We start from the raw sequence: 14,632 nt of genomic DNA, 5'->3' as shown, positions 1-14,632 counted from the left end.
AAACTGACTTAGGGCCATCTTTCTGATTCAGCAAGTGGACAGGATCTCTGGTCCATGGTTCCGGGGATCCTTAGGGAAGGACTTTGGCCTACTGAGGCCCCATAAGAGTGAGTTTTCTTGTTCTGTGCAAAAGGAATAATGAACTAGTAACCAGAGGAAAACACCTGTGTGGGGTTTGAAGAACTGTTCACCAGCCAGAGCCCTTGTTGGAGTCAGGGGATGACCTCCAGTAAGCTTATTAGCATGTGTGTAGGGTTGTTGGTTTTGTTTTGTCTTTAGTGTTTTCTCTGTAATGCTTTCACCTTAAGAATAAATGTGCTTACTTAGAAAGAGCTGTGTGGTAGGTTAACGGTGGGCAATTACATTCTTTACTGTTTCTGAACATAATAGCAAAGCAAAGCAGACCGACTTAGGGAACCTGAATTTGTTGGGGAGGTCACAGTATAGGCAAGGAGCTGTGCAGTCGAGAAGTACCCTGGTCACAAGGAAGAGAGTTACAGGTCTCCACCCAAGATAGGTGATGGCTTAAGAGCCGCAAGTGTAGAGAGGATGCCCTTGCTGAACCATGGAGGGGGAATACAGGTCCAGTTACCCTGAACTGTGACAAATACCACTACTAAGAAGACGACAGATTTCATGAATGATCTGGGAACCACTGAGCTATGATCTTTGTTTGCTGAATTGGTTTAAAAAAACAAAAACAAAAAAAACAACCATCCTCACATTTTAAAACAGTTTCAGGCCAATCTGGTTTAAGACAGTTTGGTTCGCTAGTGTGGATATGGCAAAACTGTCAATCTGTCCTCTTCCCAATTGAGATTTGACCTTCAGGCTGCTATAAACTTCTCAAGGAACCAGCTCCACAATGAGCCAGACTCCAACTAGGGAGCCAAATTGCATCTTTGAACACACATCAACACCCAGGTGGTGGCTGGTTTCTCAGCTGCAGCTCAGCATCTGGACATGTTTTTTTAATTTTATTTAGGATTGGAAACCTTTTACCCAGTGATGAGCTGCCAAAATCTTAACAACCGGTTCCCTATAAAAAGTTCTGATTTAAGGGATGTGCCCCAGTATGTATTTTTTGTACCAACAGGGTTACCATAAGTCCGTATTTTCCCGGACAGCGATTTAAGAACCAAAAAGCCTGACCTGTCTGGGACAATACGGATGTATGTTAACCCTGCCTAAAGTTTTTTTTAAAAAGATGGGCCTGAATGAGAAATGAGCTCCATTTCACATGTGTGGGTCCCCGCCACTCCCTGGGCGTGTGCTAGGGTGACCAGAAGTCCCGATTTTATAGGGACAGTCCCAATTTTGGGGTCTTTTTCTTACATAGGCTCCTATAACCCCCCACCCCCTGTCCTGATTTTTCACACGTGCTGTCTGGTCACCCTAGGGTGTGCACATGTGTGGGTCCCAGCTGCTCCATGCCCCCCTCATTGAAGCAGGTGTGCAGGGTTACTGCCCTGGGAACTGCAGGGCACCAGTGGACGTGGTGCCAGCTGCAGACGGGCGTGCGGCAGGGCTAGCTGGAAGCAAGGGGTGCGGAGCTGCTGGAGACAGGGGGTATGGGGGCAACTGGAGATGGGGGCTAGCTGCGGGCAGGGGATGGCTGGAGGCAGGGGTGGCTGGAGGCAGGGTGGTGGGTACACACGGGGAGAGCAGTAGGACGCAGCCCAGGCCCAGCAGAGCAGTGGGGGACCCACCAGGCAGCAGCGGGAGCCCCAGGGCCAGGGGTCGGGGGAGCAGCAGCAGCAACAGAGATCATGCTCAGGGCCAGGCGGCAGCCCACATGGCTCCCGCAGCGCAGCGCCCCCAGTGGCCAGAGGAGGAATTACATCACTTCCTGGTTGGAGCCCATCAAAGCCTCAGCGCCCCCTTCAGGGAAGCGGGTTAACAACTGGTTCTAAAACTGCTTCAAAATTTAACAACCGGTTCAAGCAAACGAGTGCGAACAGGCTCCAGCTCACCACTGCTTTTACCTTCAAAACTCTCAGCCTGATTTGTTTGGTCTAGTCTACTATACATGCATTTTGCAAGTTTACATATATTTTACATACACAAGAGTATTCTACAATGTGTATTTCCTCCTTCCTTTCACCCTTCCATTTCTACACTTTTCTCTTTCCCCACTTTCTTCCAGTCACTGTAATTTTTTTTTTATTTAAAATGTGTATGACCAGCAGGCTCAAGCTGCCTTATCTTTGCTGTTGGCTGGAGAGGTCAGTTTCCTAGAGGGTCTATTTTGTGACTGCTCAGTTTTGTCTTTTCATCTAGACTGTTCCCTGCCCTTTGTAGCTTGTCTTCTGTGCTTTGTACAATACCAAGCATGTACCTGTCAATGCTCAAACAAACAAAAAATGTAGGCTTTAATCTTTGTATGTTTAACGAATAAGGATCAAAACAGTGGAACGTGTTTAAAAGTTAGTGTAAATTTCAGAGTCCACAATATAATTGTGGAGCACTTGAGAAGGGTTATTTACAAGTTTCCTTTCAGGTAGTCATGAAAGCACGGCATATTTTTTTCAGCTTCTACTAACAGTCAAGCAGCTGTTTTATTCGTACAGTATTTTAATTAAAAATGCAATCCCAGATAAAAGAAACTCCTGCTTGTAGACAATTGAGATGAATACTGAAATGCCTGTGTTCCTACTCCATCTTTCTGACCTGCTGGGATTAGCATTATGCATTGAATAACTGTTTGCTTAATTACATCCACAGTACAGTTTATTACATATTAATATCTCTTTAGAACAATGCTAATGTCAGAAATGTTATTTACCAACAAAACCATTTTCCCTAGCGTATAAGCTTAAAGTATCCTGAAAGTAACTGAGTAAAATCTCTCTTTTTTGAGCTAATCAGGAATAAGTGTATTGTTGTCATTTGGTGAAAATAGGAGGTTTACGAATAACCCTATGATTCTATTTCCCTTGACCAGACACACTGCAAAAGTAACATATTTGTTTAAAAAGTAAAGGTCTGAATCTCACTCTGATCACTACCACATTATCTATAAACTATCACCACAGCTTTGACAGAACATACTGCATCTGACTGCCTCTCAAAAGAAGAGTCTTACCATTGTGGAGACTAGGGGGAAAAGATGGTCCAAAAATTCAGAACCGGGCAAGAACCTATTGCTGAATGGCAGAGGGGCTTTTCAAAGAAGACATTTTAGTAATCTCCTAGCCTCTGTTTACCAGAAGCTGGGAATGGATCACTTGATGATTACCTGTTCTGTCAATTCCCTCTGAAGCACCTGGCATTGTCCGCTGTCAGAAGACAGGATACTGAGCTAGACAGACCTTTGGTCTGACCCAGTATGGCTGTTATTATGTTAATCTTCCCTGAGGAGTAATTGAAAACTAAAGAGCAGATTAAGACTTAACTCTCAGTTCTGCCTAACGGGTGGTGGCACAGAACTGCACTACTCCAGAGGCAGCAGTAGAAAGGAATTGTGACAGTCATGATTCACATACCTCTCAGCCACAACTTGTCCAGGGTTCCTGTTTTGCTCAGGTATATGCTGTGTCAGACCATTACCAGAGGCAGCATATTTCTCCTTCAGATCCAGCCATCTCTGCTGGTCATGCACAGGGTTGTGGATCAGCCTACTCCCCACCCTTTTGCACGTAGGAGTAGTGGTTTATTTCCCCCTCCCATGCCCAGGCTCAACATCCAGGCATATTCTGCACCAAGGAAGGAGGTACAATCTAGGCCTCAGTAAAGTAATTCCATTCAGCTGTTTGTTAGGGATCAGCAATCACATCACTAAATAACTGCTACCATAACTACTACTATTTAGAATTATTGCATCTATTTGATACCTTTCAAGTGCCCAGGTTCTCCATCATCCTGCTGTATTCTCTCCCACTGTGAGCTAAAAAAAGAAAGAAGGTGTTTAAAGAAAGAATACCTGTTATATCCAAATGAAAAGGAGACGTTACTTACCTTGCAGAGTAACTGGAGTTCAAGATGGTTTTGTCCCTATGGGTCCTCCACATCAGAATCCATGGATTCGTGAGCCAAGATTTTGTGAGCAGGTCCAGACCTGTGCCCTATGCATCCTTGTGCTCAGGTACAAGGTATACAGGGTGGGACAGGCTTGCCACCACTACGGTTCCTTCTTCTCAAACATAGTCTATACAGAATGGGCAAGGAAGAGTCTATACAGGAAGAATGGGCTCCACCTAACCCAAAATGGAACCAGATTGCTGACATGTAAAATTAAGAAGGTTGTAGAAGAGTTTTTAAAGTAAGGGCTGAGGGAAAGCCGACAGGTGCAAAGGAGCACATAGTTCGGATGGAGACATCCCTTAGGGAAGTATCTATTAACGGCAATTCTCTATATCCTAAGTAAACAAGATAGGAATGAAGTTGATAGAGTACAGGTAGGAACTGAAGAGAAAGTCAAATGAAAAAAGAGTTCCATTCAATTACATCACATAATGGCAGACAGCTAAAAAGTGAAAATTTTTATAAGTGTTTGTATATAAATGCTAGAAGTCTATATACTAAAGATGGGTGAATTCGACTGCCTGGTATTAAATGGTACACCCACACCTTGAATACTGAGTGCAGTACTGGTTGCCAACCTCAAAAAGGTACAGAGAAGGGCAACAAAAATGATTAGGGGGATGGAACAGCTTCCACATGAGTAGAGAGTAAAAAGACTAGGACTTTTCAGCTTGGAAAAGAGATGCCTAAGAGGGGATATGATAGAGGCCTATAAAATCATGAATGGTGTGGAGAAAGTGAATAAGGAAGTATATTTACCCCTTCACATAACACAAGAACTATGGGTCACACAATTAAATTAACAGGCAGCAGGTTTGTTTTAAACAAAAGGAAATACTACTTCACAAGCTACACAGTCAACCCATGGAACTCGTTGCCAGGGGATGTTGTGAAGGCCAAAAGTATAACCGGGTTCAAAAAAGAATTAGATAAGTTCCTGGATGATAGATCCATTAGTGGCTGTTAGCCAAGATGGTCACAAATGCAATCTATGCTCTGGGTTTCCTAAGCCTCTAACCACTGGAAGCTGGGACAAAAAATGGATGGATCACTCAATAATTGCCCTGTTCTGTTCATTCCCTCTGAAGCATCTGGCATTGGCCACTGTTGGAAGACAGGATACTGAGCTAGATGAGCCACTGGTCTGATCCAATATGGTCTTTCTTGTGCTCTTAATGACTCTGAAGCTGAGGGGAAGGAGGGTGGGTAGTACAGTACCCACATCTCGAAGAACTCCTGTTACTGTACAAGGTAAGTAACCTCTCCTCCTTCGAGTTATTGCTGTTATGGGTGCTCCATGTTGGCAGTTTCCCAAGGAGCACCCCAACTGAGGGGGAAGGGTGCTGAGGAGGTGGATTCAGTATGAGCCAAAGAAGAGGCTCATCAAAGGCCACTTCTAGAGCTGATGCACAGACAAGAGCAGTGTTGAGAAAACGTACTGAAGACCAGGTGACTGCTTTGCAAATGTCCAAGATGAGTATGTTCTTCAGTAAGGCCGTAGAGGGAGACTGAGCCCTGGTGGAATGGGCCATCTCCCTAGGTAGAGAACGCACCTTCGAGGCTTTGTTACTGGTGAGGATGCATCCTGAAACCCATTTTCAGTCTTTGCCCTTTCATTTTTTCTGCCATGGAAACAGGAAAAAACAGACTAGGAAAAGCCAAGAAGCTTAATTCTGCCAAGGTACATTTTTGTGTATCCAGCTCATGGAGACTCCCTTGTTCTTGCAAAGATCCAGGCTTGGGGTAATACACTGGTAGATGAATGTCCTGATTAACATGGAATTCTGATGAAACTTGAGGCAGAAGACAGCAATGGGGACATAACGTCACCTTATTGCCACAGAACAGAGTGTAAGGTGGGTCAGCCTCAAGTGCTCTGAGTTCCCCTACTTTTCTGACTGAAGTGATGGCTATGAGGAATGAGGTCTTAAAAGGACAAATGAAGGACACAACTCCCTGTAGGTTCAAATGGGGGGGGGTTCTCACAGCATTGAGGACTAAGCTGAAGTCCATGTGTAGCAGGTTCTTCATAAATAGGTAAACGTTAAACAGAGCCTTAATGAATCCTGCAATGGTTGAGTGAGCAAAGACCTCATGAGGAAGTGAAAAGTTGTAATAGCAGCAGGGTGAACCTGAACTGAGCTCAGTGATAAGCCTGGGGTTTTTAATTTAGCAGGTAACTGAGAATGTGCATGAGGAGAGACTCAAGAGGAGGTATAGATAGATGGATACACCAGGCTTGAAAACATCTTCATTTCTGTAGGTAGGCTTTCTACTATTGAGCCATATCATTTGGTCTTCTGAAGACCAGTCCTGTTGTATGCTAGAGAGCCACCTAGGAGCCAGGCACGGAGGTGGGTCACATAGTGCCTGACTGCTGGGTGAGGAGATCTGCTGCCAGAGGAAGGTGAAGTAGTGGTCACAGGGACAGGCAAATCAGATACCTGCCTTGGCCATGATGGCACTATGATGATGTCCACCACTTTCTCTTGTGTGGACTTATTTAGGACCTTGAGAAACAACGGTGCTGAGGGATAAACAGAGTGACATGTGAGGCCAAGAGCATAAGGAGGGCATCTCCCAACAAGTTGCGACTGTGCCTTCCCCTTGAATAGAAGTGTCAGTACTCTGCATGGATGGTGTTACAAATATTTCTCTCTGGGGAACCCCAGGTGTCTGAAATACTGTGTCACTCAGTTCCCACTTCCTGCTCAGGAAGTCTGCTACAGTGTTCTTCAGTCCCAGTAGATAAATCACTACGGGCAGGTCTTCACTACCTGCCGGATTGGTGGGTAGTGATCTATCTATCGGAGATCCATTTATCACATCTCATCTAGGCACGATATATCGATCCCCAAATGCGCTCCCCATCGACTCCAGCTCGTGAGAGGCAGAAGCAGAGTCAATGTGGGAGCGGCAGCGGTCGACTCGCCGCTGTCCTCATGGATAGCTAAGTTGACCTAAGATACACCAACTTCAGGTACGCTATTCACGTAGCTGAAGTTGGCGTATCTTCTGTCGAACCCCCCTTAGTGTAGACCAGTGCTAAGATCTCTATGTGGTGAGATATGTACCCCAATTCCATAGTTTTATTAATTCTGTGCATAAGGACTGGGATATTGCTCTTCCCTGGTGATTTATAAAATACACTGCAGCCCTGCTGCCCAGCATTACTCTGAGTGGCCCTGATGTTGGGTAGGAAGTGATGGCAAGTCTAATGGACTGCACTGAATTCTAAAATGTTGATCTGGAGAAAGGTCTCCATTAAGCTGTGAAATCCTGGAAATAGGTGCCCCAGCCTACTAGGTAGGCATCTATAGAGATGATCTTTGTGGGGGAGGACATGAAAATGGAACTCCCAAAGCAGACCTTTTGAGGCTCCTTCCACCTATTGAGGAAGCTGATGACCCTCTGAGGTATGACACCCACTTGGACAATTTGTGCACAGCCAAACCTGAAGAAAACAGGAGTGTAGTCTTGCAAGGGATGTTATGGATATACAGGCTGCTATGTGGCCAGGAGCTGAAGGCAAATCCTCACTGTGGCTTGCAGGTCTGACGTATTGTGGAAATGAGGCTGGACCTTATAGCGAGTCTTTCCATGGGCAAATATGCTTTGGCTGTAATGGTGTCCAGAATGGCAGAGGCCCAAGGAGTGGGAAAGAGTTAGGGTCCCGTTGGTTACTGATTGCACCTCGAGAAAGGAGTGCGTCGTTCAAATAGGGAGAGAAGACTATTATTCCCATCTGACAAAGATGAGTTGCTACCGCCAAGGGCACTTTTAAAGACCCTTGGGGCAGCTGAAAAACCCAAGGGTAGGATGCAGTATTGGTAGTAGTCTTTGCCAAGAATGAACCATAGGAAACGTGAGATAAGGGTCACAGCTATATGAAAGTGTTTATCTTGAAGAGAGAGAGGGAGGGAGGGAGAGACACACACACAGACCAACACCCACAGATCCAAAGAGAGAATGATCACTTCCAGGGTTACTAACCTGAATCAAAGAGAGGATGAAGCTGTTCAAAGTCCTGAGATCTAAAATCAGTCTCCATCCTCCTCTTGTCTTGGGAACCCAAGTAGTACAGTACCTGGAGTAGAACCCTTCCCTGATAAAATCCAATGGAACTGATTCAACCACCACAAAGACTGCAAGAGATTGTACTTCCTGTCTTAAAAGACCCTCATGACAATGGTCCCTGAAAAGGATTAGCTTCCAGTTTTTAAAGGATGCCCTTTTGCCTCCAACTACTTCTTTTACTTTGCTGTTTAGCCACGGTGGCAATTTTTGGTCCTCTTACTGTGTTTTTTAATTTGGGGTATACATTTAATTTGAGCCTTTATTATGATGTTTTTAAAAAGTTTCCATGCAGCCTGCAGGCATTTCACTCTTGTGACTGTACCTATTAATTTCCATTTAACTACCTTACTCATTTGTGTGTCGTTCTCCCTGGCTTTCTGAGCCTGTGTTGCCTGCATTCTGAGCAGCATATGTGAGTTTGTATTTTGTAAACACCATTCAAACAAACAGGGTACAGTAAATACATTGATGCAACATTAGTCATCTATAATTAATTTAGTACAAAAATCTGGGTTATTGTGGTGAAAATAGTGTATCAAGCCTTGGTTCAGGAACCAGTCGCCCCTTCATACCATTGATTCCTATGGTAAAAGTGGTTTTGATTTACAACGTTTTGACTTACGACACAATTCATTCCTCAGAACTACGTTGTAAGTCCGAGGACTCCCTGTAATAGGCATTAGAGAAACTTGGTGGAGTGATGATAATCTATGGGACATGGTAATACCAGGGTACAACATACATAGGAATGACACATTAGGTGGTGCGGTAGTGACACTGTATATGAAAGAAAGCACAGAGTCAAATAGAGAAACTCTTAAATGAATCAAACTGTACCTTAGAATATCTATGGATAGAAATTCCATGCTTGAATGATAAGAGTATAGCAGTAGGAAAATACTATCCATCACCTGACCAGGATGGTGATAGTGATTGTGAAATGCTCCAGGAGATTAGAGTGGCTTTAAAAGTAGAAAACGCAATCATAATGGGGGATATCTGCAGTCCCTCAGTATGGGATTCTGAGATGAAGTTTTTAGACACCATTAATGACTGCTTCTTGGAGCAGCTATTTCTAGAACCCCCAAGGGGAGAGAACTCTTTAGCAGTTTTTGAAGATCAGTGTTTCTTGCTATATTTGAGCACCTATGCTGCTTCTTTCTGGAAGCTGCTAACAACAGATCTGAGAAGTTCTCTCAGCTTGAGAGTACACAAGTGCTCTACCCAATGGGGACAGATCCAAAGATTCTGACGCTTTTTAAAATGAGCCCCTCAGATACTCCTCACAGGTCACTTTATAGTTTTAGGAAAGTCTTTGGATGTCAGATCCAAAAGATTAACAAGGGGGAGAGGAGGGGAGCTTTATTTGGGTCCTTTAACCACCAAAGCCTTTTCTATGAGCAAGGCTATGGTTTTTCACTCAGATTGAATCACACAGACATATAATTTTTGAACAAATACCCTTCATTCAAACACAGATTATGCTTGTCTCTAAAATACATCTTGAATATCTTTTTTTTTTCCTGTGCCATTATGGAGACAGTCTCTAGCCCCTCTCACAAATAAAAGTTGATCAAGAATTTAATTCACCACCACCCAGCCACCTATAAATTCTTCATGCTATTTAAAAATAATCCCATGAAGAGAAGAAGGTTTTTGTTCCATGAAAGCTGGAGGTGAAGGAAAGAAAGGAACTGCAGGTCAATGATGGTGCAGTGGATTTATAAACCTTGCCCCAATAAGATGATTTTGAGGAGCCTGTGTGTTTGCCTCTCATATTTATAGTACCTTAAAGAATCCTGAGGTTTGCATAGTAAGACATGAATGATACAGTGTGGAACTTCAGAGGCAATTTCGAAAAGAGCATTTTCAGTTATCCTTATATATTCTGGTGATAGATTTCCATGTTTCAGAAGTCATGAATTATTGAAAAGCACCCTATATTTTTTCCTCTATTTCCTACCAAATAGAATTATGAGATTTATTGGATTATAAGCATGTTTAAAAGGGGTTTTCATTTTTGTAAATTAAAATGTAAGTCAATAATAAAACCCCAAAAGCCCAACACTGAAAAAACCCACCAATTAAGTATACCAAAAATTAAAGACTATAGAACAAGACAGGACACTTGAGTCATACCTAACACATCCATTGATAGCAGAAACACCTTACCCATGTCTGACCTTTGTTATAACAGGGAGGAGCTGCTGACAGAACATTATCTATAAGGGGCTCTCTCCTTTAGACGGCCCTTTCCAGACAGTCTGAATTATTGTTGACTTTCCAAGCACGATGCAACATCCACCTGTTTGCCTGCGCATTGGTGAAAGACTAAGCAAATCTCCATTGGTGGAGGACTGCTTCAGTGTCCAGTTAATAAACAGTTTTATATGCTTTTTGCCTTAAAATCTGCTTCACACATTAACTTAATAGCTTCGTAACATCATAAAACACACTGAACACTTGTTTGTATTTTCCTATCTGAGACACACAAGTATAGTTGTAGTATTTTATGGCTACGAAGAAACCGTTAAAAGAAAAAGGGAGAGTCAGTCTGACAGGAAGAAATACTACTCACCACATATATGACATTTTAAGTAAGGCTTTTTTGAGAGGTGGATGGCTAAAAATATAAAGGGACAATTACCTGGATATTTCCCGGAGATAAACAGTCTGCATTGCTTTCTTCAAATGAGATTCAATATTTTTCCAGAGTCGACGTGTGTCACGTTCGTTTGCTGCGTAGAGTAAAAATTAGCTTTCTTAGTGTAAACTCTGAAAAAGTGTTTAACCTATAGAAGAGTGAAATTCAATTGAATAGCTGAGTAGAGTCAGACACACCAAATAATCAATGGGACATCCTGACATTCTGAAATATTTGCATTATCATGATACAGAATTATCTTCTACTGATGTGAACAGCACACTGCAAGGCAACAAAGTTGTACTGTGGTTACTTTGTGATACTCCATGACTATTTAACAGAATAGCTGCTTTCACTCTCCACTCCTAGGCCTGAGAGGTAAGGTAGTTTCTCCCTTGTCTTAGCTGTTGAGGTATGGGGAGAAGTTGTATAGGAGGGAGCAGCTGTTAGTGGAGGGAAAAGGCTTGGCAGCAGTTTTCTTCTGATCTCCATAAAACACTGACTAAAAGCTTGTTAATCTGCTTCTGCTACACTCCAAATGTTGCCTTGTGTGCATTAGAACATAGGAATGGCCACAGTGGGTCAGACCAAAAGGTCCATCTAGCCCAGTACCCTGTCTTCCGACAGTGGCCAATGCCAGGTGCCCCAGAGGGAACAAACAGAACAGGTAATGACCCAGTGATCCATCCTCCGTCACCCATTCCCAGCTTCTGGCAAACAGAGGCGAGGGACACCATTCCTGCCCATCCTGGCTAACAGCCATTAATGGACCTATCCTACATGAATTTAATCTAGTTCTTTTTTGAACCCTGTTATTGTGTTGACCTTCACAACATACTCTGGCAAAGAGTTCCACAGGTTGACTGTGTGTTGTGTGAAGAAATACTTCCTTTTGTTTGCTTTAAACCTGCTGTTTATTCATTTCATTTGGTGACCCCTAGTTCTTGTGTTAGGAGAAGGAGTAAATAGCACTTCCTTATTTACTTTCTCCCCACCAGTCATGATTTTATAGCCATCAATCATATCCCCCTTAGTCATCTCTTTTCCAAGCTGAAAGTACTAGTCTTCTTAATCTATCCTCATACAGAAGCCGTATTAGACAGTAAAAGCAACACTGCTGTGATTGTCAGAGTGAATGGAAAGTGAATCAAAGCGGGGCACTCCAGAAGAGGCACAGGTGGAGCCGCACCATTTTAAATGTGGACTGCTACTCAGGCCTGGTCTACATCTTAAACTTAGGCTGAGCTAGCTACGTCGCTCACTGGTGTAAAAGATTTATACCCCAAGAGACATAGTTAAGCTAAGCCCCGACATAAACACTGCTAGGCTGATTAAAGAATTCTTCTGTCAACCTAGCTACCACCTCTCGAGGAGGTGGATTTACTACAAAGATGGGAAAAACCTCTTCCACTGCTGTAGCAAGTGTCTACATTACAGCGGTGTTGTTGCAGCACTCGTAGAAACAGCCTAATAGAAAAGCAAAGCACTTACCTTCTCCTCTGACCACTGGTTCACAATATTTAGTAAAATTTAGTGCAGCCTGCAGAAAAAAGACAGAAAAATTGACAATGTATTAGACATGGTCAGTCTATACTGTACAGCATATAACACACGTCTGGGTGATGTAAAGTGAATAAAAATATGTTTCAACTACTAATTATGGCATTTTGCTTCCAAGGTTTTCACTCTGACTTAGGTCGTAATGTTTCACAGTGTAATATTCAGGAATACAAACAACAAGATGACATTCACACCAAAAGCAAAGACAAACCTCCACAAAATATTTCACTATAATATACTGATATATAAAAAAAATTCAATACAGCAATTGTATCTTTTTAAACCAGTAGTGCAGAAAGTAACTTACTGAAGACAAGTTCATTTCCTTCACCCTTTTTTGGTTAAAACTCATTGTTTCATCAGTGCTGCAAATATGTTCAATAATAGATTATATATATTTACATGCAAATGTAGAGAAGAAATTATAAAAAAAATCACAATTTTCAGAAACCCTTCTTCCACTTTCAAATAAGCAAAAATAGTTTAAGATAAGAATTATTTGTTCTACTCTATCTAGGCATCTAATGTATACTTTTTCCAATTTGTATAAGCCTATGAAGTTGGATATTTACTAATTGTGATGGGGTGGACTCCCCACACTACCCTCACAAGAGCTGAATTATGCCAGGTAGGCCCAATCAGCTATTTAGGCTACAAGCAGGGGCAATTTAGGCTGGAGGCAGCTAATTAAGGACAGGCTCACCTGTGGAGGAACAGACAGGGCCTGCATAAAGCCTAGTAACTGACTGCAGAAAGGGGGGCTGCTGCTGGGAAAGGCTGCAGTCACTCCCCAAGAGGGGGCAAGAGCAAGCCAGGCAGATAAGATATGCAGGAAGAAGCCCAGAAAACCAGCAGCAAGAGGTAGGTCTGTGGCGGATTGTTAAAGGGTCCTGGGGCTGGAACCCAGTGTAGAATGTGGGCCTGGCTTCCCCTACCAGCCACCGCGGGAGTGGCTACGGCATTGGAGACACCAGTCAGACAGCAGGTCTGGAAAGACTGTGAATACCCTAGAAGGGGAGGACTTTAGTGGCCTGGCCAGAGGACCAAGCCACACAGAGGAAGCTACAGACCCAGGAGTGAGCAGGGCAGCAGAGTGAGACAAGACGGGTGAAAACCATGCTGGAGGGAGAGCGCAAGCTGGCACAGCTAAATCCCCAGGATGGCCAGCGGGAGATGCCATTTGTGGTGAGTGGACCCTGTGACCCTTATACTTGGAATTTTGTAATACAGCAACCTTTCCAACTAATGACTTTGCCCCCATATCTTTAGAAAGCTCTATACAGCATTTATAGTAATACCTAGACATCAACATATTGATTTCAATGCAGCTTCAAAACCATATTTACAGTGATACATAAAATCATAAAACACATATGCAGCAGTAAAAAGCAGTGTGCATTAATCTAAATTCTATTATATGTAGAGTAGTTCAGAAACTTATGAAATATTTATACTAGTCTATATTAACATATGCCATGCAAAAGACCTTTCACATACAAAAGCCTGTAGGACTGGGTCCTGAAACCCTTACAGACAGTATCTTTATTCATGTGAGTAGACCAGTTGATGACTTTGGGACAACTCCAATTAGCAAAATTACTCAAGAACAGTGGTACCCAAACTTTTCCTATCAAGCACCCTGCTTACCAGTAATGGAATCTGTCTGCACCCCGCCCCACCCCCATTACTGCACAGCCAAGGCTTCCTCAGTTCAGGAGCTTGGGCTGAAGGTGGAGCAGGGGAGGAACTGGGGCTAGAGGCAGAACTGGCCTGGGAGCGGAGAGGGAATGAGGGCTGAGCTGCTGCAGGGGGTCAAGTGGGGCCGGGTGGTACTCCCTCCCCACCACCCATGGGGGCTGTCCTGGGCCTTGCTGCACCGACCAGAATGTTTCTCTGTGCCCTTCTGGGAGGGGGGGCTGCTCCCCACAGTTTGGGGACCATTGCTCAAGAACATACATGCCTGCAGGGCTGAGCCCCTCAAACCTGAATGACTCAACTACTGTAGCAAATCCTTTCAAGCATACTGTATCTATAGGTAAAAAGTGTAAAAGCAGATGAAGTTTAGCTCTGGTGCTCTTGTTGCTGAGGATCCTGGCACAGCAGGAAGTCTGCACCATTGGCATGGGGCTGTTCGAGTGCCGCAAAAGTGGAATGTTTCCTGGCCTCCCCATTTCCTCTCTCCTCCCTAACAACTATCCTTTTTTTTCCCCCTACGAATAAAAGGAGGTTGAGTCAGGCCATACACTCCTTCTCTCAAGCCCTCAAGAGTGTCCCGTCCCCCCGCCCCCGGAATTTAAGCTTACAGAGAGCCATACAGGCTCAGGATCT

The 14,632-nt window shown here is 43.6% G+C and overlaps 1 protein-coding gene across 4 annotated transcripts in view; it reads right to left on the bottom strand.

Annotated features, from left to right (window-relative positions):
- The window catches only part of ORC5 (origin recognition complex subunit 5), a 120,570-nt gene that overhangs the window by 80,920 nt on the left and 25,018 nt on the right, over nt 1-14,632 (bottom strand). For all 4 annotated transcript variants that reach the window (XM_077835770.1, XM_077835788.1, XM_077835780.1 and 1 more), the window contains exons 8-10: nt 12,236-12,284; nt 10,748-10,838; nt 3,834-3,886 (exon numbers count right to left, since the gene is read on the bottom strand). In XM_077835770.1, the coding sequence (XP_077691896.1) occupies nt 3,834-3,886; nt 10,748-10,838; nt 12,236-12,284 (193 nt within the window). The remainder of the gene's footprint in view (nt 1-3,833; nt 3,887-10,747; nt 10,839-12,235; nt 12,285-14,632) is intronic.

The sequence above is a fragment of the Eretmochelys imbricata genome, chromosome 1 (assembly GCF_965152235.1).
Source record: "Eretmochelys imbricata isolate rEreImb1 chromosome 1, rEreImb1.hap1, whole genome shotgun sequence".
Classification (NCBI taxonomy): domain Eukaryota; kingdom Metazoa; phylum Chordata; order Testudines; family Cheloniidae; genus Eretmochelys; species Eretmochelys imbricata.
The sequence above is the reverse complement of the archived record's forward strand: the minus strand, read 5'-3'. Positions and strand labels throughout refer to the sequence as shown.